The 20,461-nt window shown below is 33.6% G+C and overlaps 4 protein-coding genes across 10 annotated transcripts in view; 2 read left to right on the top strand and 2 right to left on the bottom strand.

The window, feature by feature from the left end:
- The first annotated feature begins 441 nt into the window (after nucleotides 1–441).
- Nucleotides 442–2,377, top strand: LOC122634425 (methylosome protein 50-like). Of its 2 annotated transcripts, XM_043823369.1 has the most exons (6): nucleotides 442–589; nucleotides 673–911; nucleotides 1,025–1,361; nucleotides 1,435–1,607; nucleotides 1,700–1,892; nucleotides 2,098–2,377. In XM_043823369.1, the coding sequence occupies exons 2-6, from the start codon at nucleotides 800–802 to the stop codon at nucleotides 2,276–2,278; spliced, it is 996 nt and encodes a 331-aa protein (XP_043679304.1). In that variant the 5' UTR covers nucleotides 442–589; nucleotides 673–799; the 3' UTR covers nucleotides 2,279–2,377. The 2 variants fall into 2 exon arrangements, with proteins under 2 accessions (XP_043679304.1, XP_043679305.1); XM_043823370.1 differs by lacking the exon at nucleotides 442–589 and having other exon boundaries at nucleotides 617–911.
- Nucleotides 2,378–2,635: 258 nt separating this feature from the next.
- On the bottom strand, nucleotides 2,636–8,089 carry LOC122634414 (staphylococcal nuclease domain-containing protein 1). Its single transcript, XM_043823350.1, has 9 exons — nucleotides 7,801–8,089; nucleotides 7,201–7,322; nucleotides 6,994–7,136; nucleotides 6,429–6,923; nucleotides 5,871–6,351; nucleotides 5,158–5,788; nucleotides 4,633–5,082; nucleotides 4,323–4,529; nucleotides 2,636–4,212 (listed from the first exon to the last, which is right to left on the bottom strand). The coding sequence occupies exons 1-9, from the start codon at nucleotides 7,864–7,866 to the stop codon at nucleotides 4,108–4,110; spliced, it is 2,700 nt and encodes an 899-aa protein (XP_043679285.1). The 5' UTR covers nucleotides 7,867–8,089; the 3' UTR covers nucleotides 2,636–4,107.
- Nucleotides 8,090–8,563: 474 nt separating this feature from the next.
- LOC122634083 (heat shock protein 83-like) lies at nucleotides 8,564–11,801 on the bottom strand. The gene is made up of 3 exons (XM_043822667.1): nucleotides 11,432–11,801; nucleotides 11,071–11,189; nucleotides 8,564–10,976 (listed from the first exon to the last, which is right to left on the bottom strand). The coding sequence occupies exons 1-3, from the start codon at nucleotides 11,579–11,581 to the stop codon at nucleotides 9,077–9,079; spliced, it is 2,169 nt and encodes a 722-aa protein (XP_043678602.1). The 5' UTR covers nucleotides 11,582–11,801; the 3' UTR covers nucleotides 8,564–9,076.
- Nucleotides 11,802–13,439: 1,638 nt separating this feature from the next.
- LOC122634216 (circadian locomoter output cycles protein kaput-like) overlaps nucleotides 13,440–20,461 on the top strand; it is a 33,644-nt gene continuing 26,622 nt past the window's right edge. For 4 of the 6 annotated variants that reach the window (XM_043822923.1, XM_043822921.1, XM_043822920.1 and 1 more), the window contains exon 1: nucleotides 13,441–13,729. The gene's annotated coding sequence lies outside the window, so the exon portion shown is untranslated. Of the gene's footprint in view, nucleotides 13,730–20,461 lie in introns of all 6 variants that reach the window. The other 2 variants (XR_006328334.1, XR_006328333.1) reach the window with 1 other exon arrangement.

Below are 20,461 nucleotides of genomic sequence, written 5' to 3'. Positions count from 1 at the left end.
TAAGGCCTAGAAGATCAGTGGAGAGGCAAGACGAAAGCAAAACAAGAGCTATGACAAAAAGTCGTCTTGCGTTGTACCAGAATATGTAACGTTCAATTTCGAGACAATTCCGAATTATCTTCCAATGGGTTTTTTCAAACCGAGAACGTTCATCGCGTTTCGCAATTGTTATAAACTCTAATTTTTTTCGAATTGCTCTTTTTTTTAAATGCTTCGCACTTAATATACATATATATATATCTTCTTTTTTTTTTTTTTGGTTTTCTTAATAATATGGATATCATCTTAACACCTTAACGCATCTCAGTACCTATTTTCATTTTACAGCAATTAAATTTATTTTGAATTTCGCGCGTTTATTAATCCATTTATATATTACATATTTATTTTATTTTTGTTTTTCTTTTTTTCTTTTCAAAGGAAGAAATTTGACTTATTTTAACATGAGAATTGGCATCATAAATACGACGAAAAGCATTCTAAAAAGATATCGTTATTTGTCCGTGAAGAATTAGTGTTCGACCAATGATATTATTGCTTTGATCGACGCTATGCATTAATTTGCTGATTTCGCACAAAGATTACAATGGTAAAGGCGTTGAATTATATATATGCCATTTAGAAATTCCAAAACTATTCGATTTTTACCAACTTGATATTACATGAATATAGGTTTAAACAGAGTTTACGATTTTTCTCCGGGTAATTTGAACAAACACATGGTTTGAACATTGCCATTGGAATTTTGATAATTTATGTAATAATAATAATTAATTATTATAATAAGTGACTTGAGATTATGGATTTTACAAGCGCTCCGAATCTAAATGCCGAAATCTACAGAAATTTAACACCGGCCGATCGCCCACCGTTTTCTAACAAACATTTACAATTTATATTGGTATATAATGGTAATATTCAATATCAATAATATTCAACATTTATATATGAATTTAAGTATAATTTTATATATATCCAATGTACAATATCTCAATTAACGTTTACACGCCTGATTGATTTACAGAAAATAGCGCTATTCTTGGTGCTAGCAATATGACAGATCGTTTTTGGGCTGGTACTGTGTGGTATTATAATGATATTTCAGACTTTAGTAGATGCAAAGCTTTTCTAACGACTAGAACCATAAGTGGTATATCTACCGGAGCATATCTAGAAAAAGATAAATTTGTAATTGGCGAAGATAGTGGTTTGCTACAAATTCTAGGCCTAGTTGAAATACCGGATTTGGATCAACAAGAATTACAATCTTTAGGATATGCTTGTCAACACGACGATACTCTTACAACAGTATCAGTATTTTCTGATAACGCACATTTAGTGACCGGTGGAATGGATTGTTGGTAAGTTTCTTGTCGTTTGAGATCTTGGGTCACTCGAGAGAAATATAGAAATAATAATCTTCATTTGTTGTAGTATAAAGGTATGGGATATATCTAATCTAATGTCTATAGATTCATTCCATTCTAGTCATATAGATGTTGTAACTGGAATTGATGTACAACAAGGAAGTAATTCTGTATTTGTATCTTCGTCATTAGATAACTGTGCATTGATATGGGATACAAGAAAACCAAAACCTGCACAATGTAGGTTTTCTCCCTTTGGGAGATATAGAATTATTCTGAACCTTATATTTTGACATTTTTATTAATACAAATCTTTTTCTATACTTTATAAGGTATTTTGGAAAAAGATGGCTGTGGTTTGACTTCAGTATCCTGCAATCCTGTTTCCAATAACATTGTAGCGATAGGCGCAAACGATGGAAGCGTTACATTAATAGATATTAGAAAGACAGATGATGTATTATTCGAGTCATTAGTATTTTCCAGATCAATACATAAGCTTTTATTTAATCCAAATCCAGAAAGGTAATACAATGAAATTTAACATGATTTTTACATTAATAATTCATCTTCAAATAATATCTAAACACTTATTTGCATGCATATATCATTGATAATTATCGTACTTGTCACATTTCAAAGGTTGCTAATTAATATTGGACATTAAATCAATTAGGATGTTTTATTTCATAATTTAAAAAAATGTACAAGTATCTATCTTTTTTTTTAGGTCAAGACAGATAGCTTGTTGCTGTGATGATATTGTAGTTAAAGTTCTTGATACAAATGAAGATTGTACTGTTATTTATAAAGATAATAGACATACAGATTTTGTACGGGGACTCACGTGGTACAATGATGAACTGTTGTCATGTTCCTGGGATGATAAGATTTTAAAACATACAATCTAATCTTGTATGATCCAACATTATACTTATCATTTTTATATTAAGATTAACTGTGATCATTTTAATAAAATAGAAATATTAATGTTTCTCTATACATTTTAATGCAGTTTTCACTTCATTGTTGCTTCATTTACAAATTTGCTTAGAATATTTTTTATCAATACCAGAGAGCAAACGATTCTATCATATAGGTAATTTATAATTTCAAGAATTTTTAAAACGATCCTCAAATGTGTAAAAATATATTGGAATGTTATCTTGTATAACTATTATCGGTATATCCAAAGATTCTCTTTCTCTAGGCTGGCCATAATTTGGTTAAGTAATTTACATTCCTAATGTAAATAAAAATTCATTACATCGAAATTGAAATATTTATTCGTTGTGATATAGACAAAACAAAGTAATTTATAAATAAATGGCAACTGTCTTCTCATCCGTTGGATGTCGTATAGTGCTGAATAAGATTGCTTAAATCCCAATATAAGACAATAATTAAATGTTTCCTTGCAGAAGAATACCATAATTCCGTAATTATAAGACATAAATCATACAATGCGAAGCATGTATTATATAATTAATCATATATAACATGATTTCAATATAACATTCCCATCTTAATGGTCGAAAAAAATTAATTGAGTATTTAACCCTTATACATTTTTTTTTTTTTTCCCTTACAAACATTCGCCATTTTTCCATACGCATTAAGCTTTTAATACTTAAAAAATTAAATATGTATAGAAAATTTAGTATAAATTTCATATTTTATAATTTCTCTGCAATTTTTATGGTTATATTTATTAAATATTTGTTAAGATAATGTTCGCACATTTTTAATATATGATTCATCATCATTAGCCATGATCGAATAGACTTATTTTCAACTTAGAAAAAAAATGTAAGATAAACTGAGCATGCTAAAAGTTGAGATCATATTGAATAATACATGGTCTATTATGCTTAAAAAGAAATGCAACATCGTGTGCTTTTCGATGATATGGATCAGTGATATGAAAGAAAGAGAACGTATGACTTTTTTGATATATAGCAAAGGAATGAAAAAAAAAAAAAAGAGAATTACGTGACTGTGATAAAGAAGAAAGACTTCAAAAATATTTAGATTTATATATTCCTATTATTTGTTTAAAATAAGTCATCCTTCAAATGAGTTCTTATTTGATTCTCTACAGTCTCCTTAACATAACACGTCTGGGATACGTATTTATCTGATATAACACTTTCAATGTTCAAATGCAATCTGTTAATTAGACAAACAGATATGTTACCTAATATTTAATGAATTCTACTTTTGCAGCCAACTTTCAAGTGTAACATACGTCTAAAGATCAACATTACTTTTCGTTCATATAAAGGTATGTTAACAAATATAAATTGCACACAGGCTGGATAGGTTGGCGAACCATTAAATAATATTTTATCAAAATTCATTCATGATCAGATTGAAAAAACATTTACATTGTGGCACCAAAGAGCAATGAATGTATGCGTCGATGAGAATACATATGTTATGTCAGTAGAGGCAGTCTGATCCATTTATTTTCTGCATCTGTACTTTGTCCTTTGCAACATGCTAATAATTATGGACATTAATTAAATCGTTATGTACATTTCGGGCTTTTATATACTGAAATATAATTGCATTATCACGAATGCAATATGTAACTCTCATATCGACATTCATTCTTTTCCATCAATCTAGTCAATATATATATATCATTATGCATTTATTATTATGTTTTTCAAAAATGTCTTTTTTTATATCACTTTTGCTTGATCAGAAATATTTTTCAATGTTTTCAGTAACTCGATTACACTCCAAATTCTTTGTCTTCGTCTGCTCTTATATCACCATATACCCAAATATTGCGACGATTATGCTTGGCATCTTCTTCCGCTTTTGTATATTCCTCAATCTATTAAAAATTGAGTACACACACACAAAAAAAAAAAAAAAAGGAAAAAGAAAAGATTATTTTCCGAATTATACAAAACGTTATACCGCCTTAACATTAGCACAACTCACCAATTTTCCAAGTCTCTTATCTTTATGTTTTTGAACCAATAACAGTCCATCCGCAATGAGCCCTTTGGCAATATCTTCGTTTGTAGATGCATCGGCAAGAGTTACAGAATGGAGATTATTGTTCACTTTGTATTCAACGTTTAATAGTAATATTTTATCCATTACGTCCTCTTTAAATGCTTCCACAGCTGATTTTTTATCGTCATTCTGTAAATTCATTCAAATTAATATCGTTGTCATATAAATAATCCAAATGTTTTTGTTCTTGTTGTCGTGTTTATTATTACTCAAGTGAGAAAAAATTACTTACATCGTTTGGTAAAGCAACACACGCAAGTGTGTATTCGTGTGCATAAGGCTTGTCAGTCGCAAAACGAGCAGGTAAATCAGCGACTCGCGTTACATTAATAGTTTCTCTATTACCATAGTCGATATAAAATACACTAACATTTGGTCCTGATACTTTTTCTGTTTTGACACGATACCATTGATCGTCGCCTGTAAATTTGGCAACTGCCAAGTCACCCCTTGTAGGTTTGTAAGCACCAGGGAGTGGAGAATTGGCGGCCAATTCTTGTCGTAATTGTAAAAGTAAGTTTTCCAACATACTACCCTGCTCGACATTTTGAGCATAAAAATGAAGATCCTCTGTAACCTCTGTAATAACTACTTCTTGATAATCAATTTTTCTTTCCGCAACTTCTTTCTCATCTTCATTCTTTTCATTTTCAACTTGCACTTCGATGCGATTTTTCCAAATCTACAAAGAATCAATAATCGATTAAGAATATCTACGTAATCTCAAATATTGAGAAATAAACGGAGAAATACCAACATTAAGCTTTTTCGATTTTGCTCTCTCTTCTGCAGCCTTAAGCATTTTTGTAAATTCACCTAAATCAGGGAAAGTCACAACTTCTGCTAAACCTTCTTCTACTAAAGCGACAGACATATTAATATCATTGACGGTTAAGCATCCTATAAATCCACTTCCTTTAGTTTCCGTACTTTCAATTTTAATTTCTACATCTCTTTGGAAACAATGTTCCTTGGTGAAAGCTAGAGCTTTCTCTCCGTATTCATCTGCTTTAATAATACCTCCTCCAGGTAAGGACCTCTGACATCGAGGTGCTCTAATACCGGCTAATACAAATGTTATAAGTTGATCTTCTTTTGGTAAGAACAATTTCAAACGCGAACCACTTGTAACGAATTCAACCACAGCTTTAATTCCTTGTGCTCTCTTCAATGACGTTAAAAATGCTTTAGCTTTAGAAGGATCGTTGGAAAGATCTACTAATCTATGAACTGGGATATCTTTTTTCGCATGCAAGCCATGTTGTGATTTTTCTGCTTTACTTTCAGCAACTTGAAGCAAATTGTAATGAGAAGAACGTTGATCGTCACTTTGCTTGTGTTTTATCACTTTAGCGAGACCCCTTGAGACTAATGCTTCTGCAATATTTCTGAGGAAAGAAATACATGTGTTATAAATAGATGTGTTATATTCAGATATGGTATATAAATAAATTTTTCTTTCAAACTTACGTTTTACCACACATAACTGTACAACATAATTTTTCTGGAAAATTATCCCTTGCTGGTTGCGTATAATCGACTACGACTTTAACGTTTTTTCTGATAAATTTTTCTCTAAGAAATTCACGCGCCTCTAACATCCACGGTATATCATAAAGAGGTCGGAAATCTTTTGACCTGACAGCATTGTTAATGTCTTCGCCAGGTTTCTTTTCTCTGGATGGTGGTCGAATGCTACTTAAAAAGACTTTTTTGTTTTCCCCATTTTGTGTCCTGATAATAAACGCATCTGCATTTACAATTTCAACAATAGTACCAGTAAATTCGATTTGCGGCCCAGATGGCTTATAGTCCTTCCATAAACGTAATCGTGCCTCTTTGGCAGCTTTTTCTGCAAGATAGAGCTTTTCTGCACCAGATTTACTGTTACTGATAGACCAATCTTGACATTTGGCGAAACCTTCGCTCAATAGGATTTCCGCAATATTTCCTATTAAATAAATGGAATCGTATGTGACGTAGTGTGTTGGCGTTGCATCCTACCATATCACCATAAATAGTACTAACCTTTAGGATGAATAACACTTCCAACGAAATTGTTGTTATTTACAGATTCAAGTATTATCTCGACATCTCTGTGAAGAAGCCGTGACTCTACAAAGTACCTTGCTTCTTCCGCATATGGATCACCTGAATTAGCATCGCGTCGTCCACTTGGCCAGCCAGGACAACGAATACCAGATATCATCAATACAATATTGTAAAATTCAGGTAATAAAAATGCTTTTACAGTTGATCCATTAAAGACAAATTCAATAACAGCCTTAACAGGTTTCTTGCTATATTTTTCTACCAATTTTCTAGGATCATCGACGTTCCATTTGACCTCACGTACATGTGCCGAAGCCGGCGTATCAGACCATTTGCCTTTGTTAGCTGCTTTCGCAGCATTCTCTAATTCGATCAATCGCGTTTGTTCGCCTGTAGGATTGCGACTATCTTTTTTAACGATAACCAAGCCTTCGGAAACTAAAGACTCGATAACATTTTCACCACTTTTATCTGCCAAAAAGAGACTGTTAAGTACCGTCGATACCTAAATAAATTGCGTGTACGTGTTACACATATATACCTTTTCCAAGCCAAACAGTGCCGTATGTTTTATTAGTATTAACTGTTTTTTCCGTAGTAAAAGTCACGTCTTGGCCAATAAGTTTCTTACGTAAAAACTCTCTAGCTTCCCAGGCATATGGTTCGTCTTTACTTTCGTCGATGCTGTAATTTAATCAGTTATGAAATAGCATGTCTTCTAATCTGAAAATTTAGTAATTATCCTTACTTGTCATTTGCTTTCCAGCGTTCTAATTTTGGAGCGGTTATGTTACACAAAGTAATAGTAACTTCTGGCGGGGGTCCTCCCATCGGCTGTCCACGAATAACGATAGTATCTCCTGATATTACCTATAAAAAAATATATATCTTTATATGTAAAATAATACTTACCGATATACTGTGTTAAATGTAAAAAATGCTATATAAGTTAACATATCTTTTTTATATAAAAGAAACGTACTTTTCATACAAGATTCAACAGACAAAGTTCTACTCGTTAAGATCATTTATAGGAGATATTTAAAAGTTATAAAATATTACCATATTACATTCTATGATGCAAAATAATTAAATATTGACATATGGTTTAGAATGACGAAATGAAAAGTAAAGGCGTTCAAAGAAATGAATGAACGATGAAAACAACGACCATATGTTGTGTACTTTTTTCTTTTTTTTAGCAAAAATACTCTTTAAGAAAAAGAAGGAACATGAAAGGCAAATACACGCGTTGATATTAGGATGAATTATCCGATGGAGATTTATCTCCCTTTCGAATAAATCTTTCGGATAGAATAAAAAAGATCATGAGGTACCTAACGCTTACCTGCTTAACCACACCATTTCTTGGTTTAACTTGCCCCTGAGCTGGTGTGCTCATCGTGCCGTGCATATGCAAAACGCTGATTCTCAAGAAACGAAAAGAAAATGTCTAATCGAACGTAGGGCCGTTCCGACGTTATCGCGAATTAAAATCCACTAAGATCGTAATAAATACGATTTCTAGCGTCAAATAATTAAGAGAAATTCAACAATAATTTGACATGTTGTATAGAAGCAGAAAAACTCACGCTGCTTTCCACGTATCGTGGATTAGAGTCGGTAGTAGCGCGACCTACACAGAAAACATCGCACGAACTCGTTTGATTTGGTGGTGATGTGGCAACACGCGACACTTCGATAAACAGCGGTGTCGCACTCTAGCGGATTAACCATTTCTTTTTGTTATTTGAAATCTAACGAAACGTTCTTTATTTATCAATCGGTTGTGTGTTTATTTGTATGACGTTTTTCTTTGAATTTAATTAAGAAAAACTTATTTATTCATACTTAACGATTCTCTTATTTTTTCTTAAATTGGCTAGAATTATCAATTACTCTTACACGAATGTTGTCTCAAGAAAAAATTTTTCACTGCCCTCTACAGTTATTAGAATTTATCTCAATCATTAAATTAGCGTATTAGAGAGAATAGAATTATCGATACACGAATGCGGCACACTAACTAAATATAATACCCGTTTCAAAGTTATAGGGAATGAGGGATTTAAAAGAGGAGAAGTGATTTGCTCGAATGTAATTTGCAACAGTTTTTAAATTTAAAGACATTTTATTTCAGATGAAATTGTTATGCTTACAACGTTTTAAATATTTAATCTATATGGTCTTATCACGGAATGACGAAAGTGAAAAATGATAAAATATAATAATGAAAAAGCAGAAAGATAAAAAGAACAGATCAAAATTGCCTCGCTTATATATAAAAAATATTTCTTTTTTTAAAGAAATTTTTAGACAGAATCAAGTGGCAGGCCCAAATACGAATTATCTCTAGAAACACGCAGACATAACTAATGTACACTTACGCACTCTCAGCTCATATTTTCCAAGAGTATACTAATTAGCTCAACAACACACACTTAAAAAAAAAAAAAGAAGAGAAAGCATGACACCTCACTCTGTCTTGTTATAAGACTTGACAAGGCAAAAAATAGAAAAAGAAAAAAAGAAAACGGAATACTATCGGTACAATTAGTCGGCAACAGTCTTTTTCTACATCCTAAAGTCTTTGCGTATTATGTTAATATATCAGACATAGAGTATTAATCTACTTCTTCCATCCTCGAAGCTTCTTCGGCATCTCCTTCAAGGGCGGGAACTTCTGTGTCCATCTTTTCTTCCTCTACGTTCGGTGTGTCATTGTCATCGAAGCCAAGACCCAATTTAATCATTCTGTATATCCTCGATGCATGTACTTGTGGATCTTCAAGAGCAAAGCCTGATGAAAGAAGGGCAGTTTCAAATAAAAGCATTACCAAGTCTTTAACAGATTTGTCATGTTTATCAGCCTCTGCTTTTTGTCTTAAATTTTCCATTATAGGATGATCAGGATTGATTTCTAAATGTTTCTTCGCGGCCATGTATCCCATGGTAGATGTGTCACGAAGAGCTTGTGCTTTCATTATTCTTTCCATGTTTGCGGTCCAGCCGTATTGAGATGTAACAATGCAGCATGGCGAATCAACGAGCCTGTTCGAGACAACTACTTTTTCTACTTTTTTGTCGAGGATATCCTTCATGACTTTGCAAAGATTTTCAAATTTAGCCTTGTCTTCTTCTCTCTTCTTCTTTTCTTCTTCATCCTCTGGAAGTTCCAAGCCTTCCTTAGTGACAGAGATCAATTGCTTTCCATCAAATTCTTTCAGTTGTTGCACAACGTATTCATCAATTGGCTCGGTCATGTACACTACTTCAAAGCCACGTTTCTTAACGCGTTCAACGAAAGAACTATTGGCTACTTGTTCTTTGCTTTCTCCCGTGATGTAATAAATATGTTTCTGACTTTCCTTCATACGGCCAACATAATCTTTAAGTGAACACATTTCATCGCCCGAAGCAGATGTGTTGTATCGCAGTAATTCCGAAAGTTTCTTTCTGTTTTGACTATCCTCGTGAATACCCAATTTCAAATTTTTGCTGAATTGTTCGTAACATTTCTTATAATTTTCCTTATCCTCTGATAATTCCTCAAAAAGCTCCAAACATTTCTTTACAAGGTTCTTCCTGATAACTTTGAGTATCTTATTCTGTTGTAACATTTCACGAGAGATATTTAGTGGAAGATCTTCGCTATCCACAACACCTTTGATGAAGTTGAGATATTCCGGAATTAGGTCTTCGCAATTGTCCATAATGAAGACTCTCCTCACGTACAATTTAATATTGTTCTTTCTCTTTTTGTTTTCAAAAAGATCAAATGGTGCTCTTCGCGGTATGAATAGCAAAGCTCTGAATTCAAGTTGACCTTCAACGGAGAAATGTTTTACAGCCAAATGATCTTCCCAATCATTCGTCAAGCTCTTATAAAATTCACCGTATTCTTCTTGAGTAATATCATCTGGGTTTCTTGTCCATATTGGTTTGGTCTTATTAAGTTCTTCATCCTCTGTATATTTTTCCTTGATAGTCTTTTTCTTCTTTTTCTTTTCATCTTTGGGTTTGTCCTCTTCTTCATCTTCTCCAACATCTTCAATTTTTGGTTTGTCATCTTCATTTTCAGTTTCTTTCGAAGGCTCTTCTTCTTCATCATCACTTAATTCCTTATCCCTCTCTTTTTCAACGACTAATTTTATTGGATAGCCAATAAATTGCGAGTGTTTCTTGACGATCTCTTTAATCTTTGCTTCTTCCAAATATTCGGTCTGATCTTCTTTGATGTGCAAGATCACTTTAGTACCTCGTCCAATAGGTTCTCCATTGTCAGGGCGAACTATGAAGGAACCACCAGCAGAAGATTCCCATAAATATTGTTCATCGTCATTGTGTTTTGAAATTACAGTAACTTTATCTGCTACTAGGTATGCAGAATAAAAGCCAACACCAAATTGACCAATCATAGAAATATCAGCTCCGGCCTGCAAAGCTTCCATAAAAGCCTTAGTACCGGACTTTGCTATGGTACCTAAATTATTGACAAGATCAGCTTTAGTCATACCACAGCCGCTGTAATAATAAAGAGAAAGAAGTTAGACGAATATGTTTGAGATACAAGTTCAAAAATTATATATTTTCTGAGAGTTAAAGGGAAAATACTAACGAGTCGAGAATGGTAAGCGTACGGTCATTCTTATTAGGAACAATCTTGATGAATAATTCTTTGCAAGTATCAAGTTTTGATGGCTCGGTAAGGGACTCATAACGAATTTTGTCCAACGCCTGGAACATAAAAAGGAATAGTTAAAGATCATAAATAATAAATAGTATTTTTTACGTAGGAGAAGAATTTATAGAATTCTGTAATATATTCTAGTTGTAAAGGTAAGGAGGAAGGAAGAAAGGAAAAAAGGGAGGAAAAAAGGAAGGAAGGAAGGAAGGAAGGAAGGAAGGAAGGAAGGAAGGAAGGAAAAGGGAAAGAAAACAAGCAAGAAAAAAATCAATAAAGAAAAAAAGAAACTCACATCGGATGCGTTGGAAATTAATTCTCGGATGAAGATCTCTTTGTTCGAATAGAAAGTATTGATGATCAAGCTCATCAACTGAGCAATTTCGGCTTGGAAAACGAACGTTTCGACTTCACCGGCATCTACCATTGCAACGTCGGCCGGCATCTTGTTCTATGTCAAATTTTATTAAATCACAGAAAATGTCAAAAATATATCGTTCACTTAATCGCACAAACGTTAAAAGTTCCTTTTTTTATTGGAAAGCGATCGATCAAAGAATTAAATTCTTTTCTTCTTTTCTTTTCTTTCGTACGTCTTGTACGATACGATCAGTCCCGCACGCTGTCCGTTCAGAAAATCCTAAGAATAGAGGGGATCGCGTCGCTTTTATCGAGTGATGAAGATTCTAGAAGACGCACGGCGGAAGTATGAACGAATTCGCGAACGTTCTACCAAATTGGAGTCTACCAAATCAACTTACCCTAATTATTGTGAGGATGAATTGCGTTGAAAGTTATCGTAAAAATCATACTACGAATTATCGTTAACATCGGACCTATTTATTGTTGTTTCTTCTGTTAAAGAAAATCGACGAGTTTTAATCGTCGTTTAATCGATAAGCATAGTAACCGGAAAACGAACCGTCCAGACGCGTATCTAGAAGCATCGCGAATGACTCCTTCGGAATGATTATATTCCAAATTGACGAAAGAAATAACAAAAACTTATTATCATTTTATCGTAACTCGATTGTTAACATGGCATTTCGATCAAATTAAATTCATCTTGCGATGACATTTCGATAATATCAACTTTATTTCCTATCATCTCTTACCAAATAATTTCCTTTCGTTTCGTCAATTTTTTAAACTATTTTCGGAAAAAAGATAGTTTTATGAAAACGAGTCGTCGTTTGTTTGGTTTGACATAAGAAATAATTAGAATAGAAATAGGAATAGATACGTTTCTTATGCGGTAACGTCGATATAAATAAAATGTTTTAAATGGGGGAAATATGAGATATAATGGTGTCGTGTTTCTCTTTGAATATTATTAAGTCGTTCGTATACGAATTTATGTTAAATTTCGTATAGTAACGATTACGACTAAAGACTTTAGATACGTTGAAAATTACATAGAACAGAAGATCTTTAATCAGAGCTTAACATTTCTATCAACGATTTACGAACATTCGTGAAATTTCGAAAACGATTCAATGTACATACATTTTTAATTCTCGGATGTAAATTTTAAACGCATGACGTCAACAAATAGGCGTAGTTTAATGCACTCTACTCGTGTACTAGCAAATCGTTTGCATCCTAACAGCTTACACAATCTTCGCAAGTAGCTCAGATAAAAATAATTTTATTGAATTGCGTTTTATTTATACTCGATCGCTTGAGGTTATTTTATTTTCTGACAATAATATATTCTTTTAACGTTTTATAATGTCACCAAATGTATTATCAATAGAGTTTAATAAAGAGAATAAAATATCTAATTTAATACGATAGAATATGAAATTCGATAGAATTTTTTAAGCAGGTATTTATGTTTTTAAAACGATAGAGAAAAAGAAGAAATAATTGTACTCGAGGAATAAATATTCGATTAACCTCGACATATTTTCTGTATAAATATTGCACGTACTTAGAAAATATTCGATGAGGTGGCATTAAAACGTGATCAACGCAGAACTTTTCATATATTCTTTCTATATAAGAAATATGTCTTTTTTTTACTTTAGCAAAGCGATATTGTATGTATTTGATCGAAGTAATATTACTCTTAATACATCGACATTGATTCGATATTAGAGGACTTTGAATCGCGTGGTAATTCAGATTTGATGGAAGCTGTTTCCCGCCGGTGTTAAAAGCGGGAAATGATATATTTTTAGTTGATATAATCGATTACCAGATAGCGTTATTATCCAGAATGATTCCCGAAATTAGTCGATGACATTCGGCTGATATCGTTCATATTCGGTAATGATCGGTCAAATTCGTCGAGAGTAAGAGAATGGACGAGAGGAAACATGGCGGCAGTGTGTCGCTGCTGCGTTAAGCGCCAGTGTGATTTCGTGTGAGATTGGTGTTGACTACGGTCTCACGGTAGTGCCATCCGTGCTTACGGATATCGGGGATCGAATTTGACAATGATGAATGCGTGCGTCATGCGTTAATATGTGTAGTGTATCGTGACGAAAGTAGCCGCCGTTCGCGGCCGAAAACAACAAAAGCGGAATTTTCGAACTCGGAGGATTACGTTGGAAAAAGCTTCATATTTTTTGGTGACCGTGTTAAGCTGGTGAGTATTTACAAATACATTATCATGATTATTTGCATATTCATATATATTTTTCTCCTCTTCTTATTTTGCGTCTTACTAAAGAAGAAATGTCGTGTTTTCTTGGACGATCGATGAACGTTGGATTATTTTACGTCGACGTCGTCGTCGTGGTCGTCGTCGTGGTCGTCGTCGTGGTCGTCGTCGTGGTCGTGGTGTGGTCATCGTCGTCGTCGTCGTCGTCGTCGACGTCGCCGTCGCCGTCGTCGTCGACGTCGACGTCGATGTCGATATCGTCGTGATCGTCGTCAGTATCGTCATTGTGGTCGTCGTGTCGTCGTTCAAGTCTACATACACTGTCGATCTCGTGGCCCCTAGTTTTCGGGTGTGTTCTCTATTGTCATAACGCGGGGCATTGACTCCCAACGTTATTGCCCTCGTGCCACTTTCCTCCCCTCGTTGTTATTGTCTCAAGGTGAAGTAATAGTGTTTGCGGAGTTCATTGACATCTTTCTTTTTTCTAAACGTAATACTTGGACACTATTGTTGCGTCTGCTGGCATTTCGAAGAGATGCGCGGGGGATTTAAATCGCCGAAAAGCAAGTCATTGGTAAACTATTGACCCAAATTTTGACTATTAACTAGGTGTACATACAACGCGCGCGCGCGTACACACACACATTGCGGAAATAATTAAGATAGAGTAAGGCAAAGTCATGAATTTATACAGGAAAGGGAGTGATCAATAATCGCTAGAAAATATAAATGTTGTGAGAAAGATCATGGATTTGTTTCTTTATGCTTGCATATGGTAAATGTGAATGGTGCCTTCGAAAAGAAAGAGAGCGGGAGGGGGGGATAATACCTGTGCTCTCAGTAGCTATTAGTTAAATTCAAAATAACAAGTACCCGAGTAAATCTTGTCAAATCATTGCCTTTTACAATGAATCGATCAGAATTTGTCGCTTATCAGAGATGATCGGGTTTTTCGTATTTTTCTTTCATGAAGAAAACAAAAGAAAAATGTCCGCTACTTTGCGAACGGAATGATCTATATAAAAATTAATGATAGATTCTGTATTTGTCAGCAACTCGTTGAAATATTTCGAGAAGGTCGTATGACGGACATCAAAAGAAAAAGATAAAGATAAAGATAAAGATGAAGATGAAGAAAAAGAAAAAAGAAAAAAGAAAAAATAAAGAACGTGCATCCGTGGTTGAAGGAGTTAGTTAGAAGAGTCAGAGAGTCAACGGGAAGGATGGGGTCTTGTACACGCCATACACATATGAAAATACCAAGGAGAAAGAAGGGACGTACAAACGTGAGAACGTTCTCTCTGAGTTTGGTCGACGATATATAGGTCAGACGCTCCTTAACGTCGAGGTCATTAACCCAGGACTCTCGGTATCGTCGATAAAATAGACCCCGTTCTTTCTCTTGTCGATAGAGGTCACCATGTGAGACATATTTGGAATCGTCTTTCTCCCTCTCCCTCTCTCTCTCGCGGTCTATATCTGTCTTTCTATCTCACTTTTTCTCCCTCTCGGTACTTTCTCCAAAGCTTCAAAAATATATCTCTTTTATCGAAGCAAGGTGGACATTGTTTATTTTTGGTATATGTCTTTCTCGATTCAATAGCGCGTACTCATTGCAGCGTGTGTTATGTTAAAACGGTATTGTTACTACTATCGATAACAGATGAATTTGTAAAAGCGTTTTCTCTCTCTCTCTCTCTCTCTCTCTCTCTCTCTCTCTCTCTCTCTCTCTCTCTCTCTCTCTCTCTCTCTCTCTCTCGATTATAACGTAAATATAACATGCTTCGTAATGTATGATTGAAGCTTTTTGAAAAAATTAAAACGCGTTGACCTTGTATTCAAGAAACTATATTCACTGTTATCGCTACTAAGGATTAAATAATACTGTCGATCGAAGTTCTCCGTAAGATTAGATTCGTGACTCTCTACAATATTGCATGGAGCAGTGATCCGTATCTTCTCTCTTTTTTTTTCTTTCCATTTTTTTCATTTTTCAATAACCTTAGATATCGGTAAAACGTTACGTATGATCTTACAATAGCAATTTTAAAAAGCTATATAAATTGCATTGCACTTTCTAATTTCGTTATTTTCTTCGAAAAAAGACATAATGGAGAAAAAAAGAGACATAATCGTTGCGTTAAAAAGGTGATCGGACATCACATTTTACGTAGATACCCAAAAAAATAAATAAAAAAGAAAAAAAAAAAAGAAAAAAAAGTAAGCACGAGTTGCTCTCGTCTGGATAATAAATATACTAATCGTCATTGAATTTCGAGACTTTGAAACGCGATCAAAGGTCGAACGCAGACCTTGCGTGTTCATTCTTTTTCTTCTCTTTAACCTGTTTATTTCGATAAACTGATAAACCTCTCCGTTATTTCCAACATTCACAATTGAAAACGAATATTAATAGAATACTTCGTCAATTTTCTTTTTTCCATAATAATTTTTCGCTCGTTCGCTCGTTCATTCGTTTAGAAATTTCTGATTTACCGTACCGTGATTGGTACGGTAGTTCCCTTTTTTACCGATTTAAAAATATCACGCACAAAGATTCATTACAGATGAATTTAATTAACCGGACTTATGCACTTGCAATTGAAGTTACTCGCATTATCTCAAGAACATTCCATTTATTTGAAGAAGAGATTTGACGAGAAATTATTTACACGTCCGAATTAAGTTGCGAAATGCAAAGTTAAAACCTTCGAAAGCAGGATCAAGTTCAAAAGTTTTTTTTTTATTTTCTTTTTATTTTTTATTTATTTATTTTTTAAAAATCCTTCTTCCCTTTTTTTCTTGAATTTGCAAATGCACACCTGCGACAGGTGGAGTAAGTCAGTCACGAAGAGCTTTTGAGAAGGGGTAGCTCGCGATCCTTGCGAGTTTAGTCTCCGCATGAGCTCTTTTAACTTTGTATAGAGGGATGCGGTTTGTCGGACCGTAAAGAAAAGATTTCGATCTGCCGATTTTACAAGGGAATCATTCTTATCTTATCGAGAATGGCAGAGAAAAGTGTTCATTTATCGAAGAAGAGTTAACTACGCAGTTAACGAGCGATATTAAGTTCGAGTGGTTCTTCAGCGTTTCTCTTTCTAAGGATTTTTCTTTTCTTTTTACTATTTTTTTTACATTATTATTTCATTATTTTCGTAATATCTTTGTAAGAGCTGTTAACATCCGAGCTATATGTGCACGAAATAAATTTGTAAATTACATAAACATAATTTTATCAGAAATGGCAAGACAACGATGCATGATTTTTAATTTATATTCGACGAGTGAGTGTATATGATTTTTTTTTTTCCATATTATCGTGCGAAAGAAAATATCTTCGTTATTAATTATCGTATTTTTGTTTTTTGTGATTGTATTGGCAATATATAGTTACTAATAATAAAGTTGGACGTTGAAAAAATTCGATTTTTTCACTAATCGTATCGTACAGTACGGAATTATATCGTTGAAAGTTAACGAATGCATTTCATAAATATGTAAACAAAGAATGACTTTGCAGATACTTTTTTTATTCGTTTCTTTTTATTGTCATATACCCAGAAAAACAATTCTTGAGAGGAAAGAGAAAGGATTCGAGCGAATTAATGGAAAGACGAAAATATATAGATTTTAAGAGGATATCATTTTCGATTGGCATTTATGCTGATATTTATTATATGATGTTTATGGTGCACGTATAGTAATAATCGTAGTCTTTCTACTGATTTTGTAAAACTTTGATTAAATCGTGATTCATGTAAATGCAAATCAATTGTTACGTTTTCTTTTTCTTTTCTTTTCTTTTTCTTCTTCTTCTTCTTTTCCTTTCATTCGTCATCGCTACGAGACGAAGTATCAATCGATCTAATGAATATTACGAATATGCGAATTAGGAGCTTTATGACATAACAATATTTAAGTGCATTTTACGTCTTACGATTGTGTTTCCTACGCGCGCATTTTTTTCTAATATTTTAAATGTCAAAAACGTTTTAATAAAAAATAAATAAGCAAGGATAATTTGCTTCCGATAAGAAAAAAGGAGGTCTTATAATCCGTGGGTGGCATCGAACTCTCCAAGATTTGCTGGTCGGAACTCGTATAAAAGACGATTAATCTAATGGCTGCTCATCGAGGCCAAAGAGATTCTTCTATTCTTCGAGATGAAGTAGAGCTATATCGCCTTCGGTATACTGTTTTACGAAGAAGCCACGTGTACTTACGTCCTGCCTCGCCAGCAGACTAATCTTCCAGTATTTTCATACTATCTTGCGTGGTAAATGTATATCTATATCTTCTTCCATCCCTCTTTTTCCCTTCTTTTTTCTCTTTTCTCTTTCTTTTCCTTTTTTTTTTTTTTTACTCTAGTTATTATTAACTGGTTAAACAAGCGGAGTAATTGTAAATGAAATGAAATGAAAATGTTCTGTAGTAAATACTAATATCGTACGGCTTTATGTAAATGAACGATTTCTTTTCGTAATCATTTGAGACAAATAAATCGGATTCTCGTTTGGACGGTTTTTTCTTCCTTTTCTTTTTTTTTTATGAATCGGCAAGAAGTATTCAGGCGCGTGTACGCACACGCGAGAGTAAAAGGATGAGAGGCCATTCGATGCGCGATGCTTAGTGCGGATGACGGGTGGTCGCGCGTGGATTCTCACCACCTTTTTTTGATTTCTACGAGTTATTCTTCCAACGTCACTCGCAACCCAGACGAAAATAAGAGATGTCAAAGAATAAATCATATTTAATGTCAAAATTATATTTATTGTAGATATTTATAGACAAAAGATTTGCCTTTTTTTTCTTTCGAGGATTATGATTGTATGATATATAAATGTACACGCGCGCGCGCGCACAGAAAGATGAGAGAGAGAGAGAGAGAGAGAGAGAGAGAGAGAGAGAGAGAGAGAGAGAGAGAGAGCGAGGGAGCCATTTATAAATGTTCGAACAAATATCTCGCGATTGGTTGAAATTACAAAAAAGTTTAAGAAGAACAATTTCCATAGTTTTGACTGGGCTACAAAGTATATGTAAATGTTGTTTTTTTCTTGTGACCTTTTCTAATTGTGAAGATCACGTTTCTCTCTTTTTTTTTTTTTTTAATGGATACCCATAATATTGCTTATATATTTATATGGTAACGCAGTTTACATATTACATTGTTTATATATTGACGTAATAGTTTACATATCTACATATTTATTTGTAATCAAAATCATATACAGAAACAGATTGATACTATGCATCATTTATGGTATAACTGACATCTTAACAAACAAGATTAAATCTTAACTACTTCATGCTACACAAATATATTATTTACAAATCAAGTAGTCGGGTATTTTGACGTGTTATGAATTGAAAATCCTATTTTGATCCTATAAGAAAAAAAAAAAGCTTTAAAATATGAAGCATGGCGATTGTTCTTCAGAAATTATTATATGAAAACCAACCACTTTAATTATTTTAACTCGTATGTTACGCTACTGGTGATAACACATATTGGCTATAAAACTCTGAGATAACAAAAAACAATTAATCGCTGTTGTGGTATATTTTTCTGTTGATTGTTTTTATTTATTAGTATAGTATCGTTATATCAACACAGACAACAAATAATTATCTTTTTTGCTTCATAGACCAAACACATTAGATATACTAACACATCGAAAAAAAATCGAGTTCAAGTATTTGTGTGTATGTAAATATTTAACTCTTGTGGTATCTTATAAATATTTTTGGTACCAGTACAAAAATACTTTGATGCGATTTTTGAGGTATATATTAAAATTAACATATTTATCTTAAAAACGAAGACATTTTTACGTTTTCTTTTTTTTTTCTTTTTATTATATTATGAAATAAATGTCATTACACGTTTTTAAATTATATTGAAAATGGAAATTATATATATATATATATATATATATATATATATCGGCTTATATATCGGCTCAAGATACTTTTAGGAAAGCCTACAAAATCGATATATCGGCTCTAAAAGGATTAAAAAAACATTAGTAAAATTGATAAGTAGGCAAAAATTTGTATAGACTTTGTTTAAATAGACGCCAGTTTTACACTCGAGTTATAATCCTTAATTCCTGTTAGGTAACGAAGGAAAAGTTGGAAAGAGAGACAGAGAAAGAGAAAATTAGTAGAACCCATTGAACAAAGCGTGTCTCTAAAGTCTAGACGACCCTTCGAGACAGAGACAGTACGAGCAGAGCTTATGCTCGATGAACGGGAAACGAAGAAGCATACACCGTGCGTCGTCTCCTCGGGGTTCTTTGTTTCTTCCAGTCGCGTTCGATACACGTACTGCCTCGAAGCTGCATATTTTTTAGTCTTGTGTCAGGATAGAGAACGGTTCTTTTTCTATTTCTTTCTTTCTCATGCGTTCCGCGCGTATAACACGCCACCGGCGTATCCGAATTCCGTATTATTTCCATCGTTTACAGAAAAAAAGAAAAAAATAAAAGAGTAAGAGAGGGGAGAGGGAGAGAAGAAAGAAAAAGAAACGTAGCCTTTTCATACATCTTTTCAATTCGAAAACTACCCTTTTGTACCTTCTTTCGACTTTTATCATCCTTTGTTCCGTTAGACGTCGAGCTCTCCAACGATAGTTATCCCTTGATGAATACGTATGAATGGATATTTTATAAAGTCTACGTATCCGTACGAATTACTTACATTGATTTACTCTCTCTC

Source organism: Vespula pensylvanica, chromosome 14, assembly GCF_014466175.1.
Source record: "Vespula pensylvanica isolate Volc-1 chromosome 14, ASM1446617v1, whole genome shotgun sequence".
Lineage (NCBI taxonomy): Eukaryota > Metazoa > Arthropoda > Insecta > Hymenoptera > Vespidae > Vespula > Vespula pensylvanica.
This window is presented reverse-complemented; position numbering and strand designations above follow the sequence as displayed.

What these genes read in the sequence shown, in the direction of transcription:
- LOC122634425 (XM_043823369.1), top strand. Translation starts at nt 800, where the DNA reads ATGGATTTTACAAGCGCTCCGAATCTAAATGCCGAAATCTACAGAAAT. An exon ending in ACCGGTGGAATGGATTGTTG is followed by an intron (nt 1,362 to 1,434) that starts GTAAGTTTCTTG and finishes CATTTGTTGTAG; the next exon opens with TATAAAGGTATGGGATATAT. An exon ending in AAAACCAAAACCTGCACAAT is followed by an intron (nt 1,608 to 1,699) that starts GTAGGTTTTCTC and finishes ATACTTTATAAG; the next exon opens with GTATTTTGGAAAAAGATGGC.
- LOC122634414 (XM_043823350.1), bottom strand. Translation starts at nt 7,866, where the DNA reads ATGCACGGCACGATGAGCACACCAGCTCAGGGGCAAGTTAAACCAAGA. An exon ending in CACTGTTTGGCTTGGAAAAG is followed by an intron (nt 6,924 to 6,993) that starts GTATATATGTGT and finishes TCTTTTTGGCAG; the next exon opens with ATAAAAGTGGTGAAAATGTT. An exon ending in ATAAGAGACTTGGAAAATTG is followed by an intron (nt 4,213 to 4,322) that starts GTGAGTTGTGCT and finishes AATTTTTAATAG; the next exon opens with ATTGAGGAATATACAAAAGC.
- LOC122634083 (XM_043822667.1), bottom strand. Translation starts at nt 11,581, where the DNA reads ATGCCGGCCGACGTTGCAATGGTAGATGCCGGTGAAGTCGAAACGTTC. An exon ending in TAATTTCCAACGCATCCGAT is followed by an intron (nt 11,190 to 11,431) that starts GTGAGTTTCTTT and finishes TTTATGTTCCAG; the next exon opens with GCGTTGGACAAAATTCGTTA. An exon ending in ACGCTTACCATTCTCGACTC is followed by an intron (nt 10,977 to 11,070) that starts GTTAGTATTTTC and finishes TTATTATTACAG; the next exon opens with CGGCTGTGGTATGACTAAAG.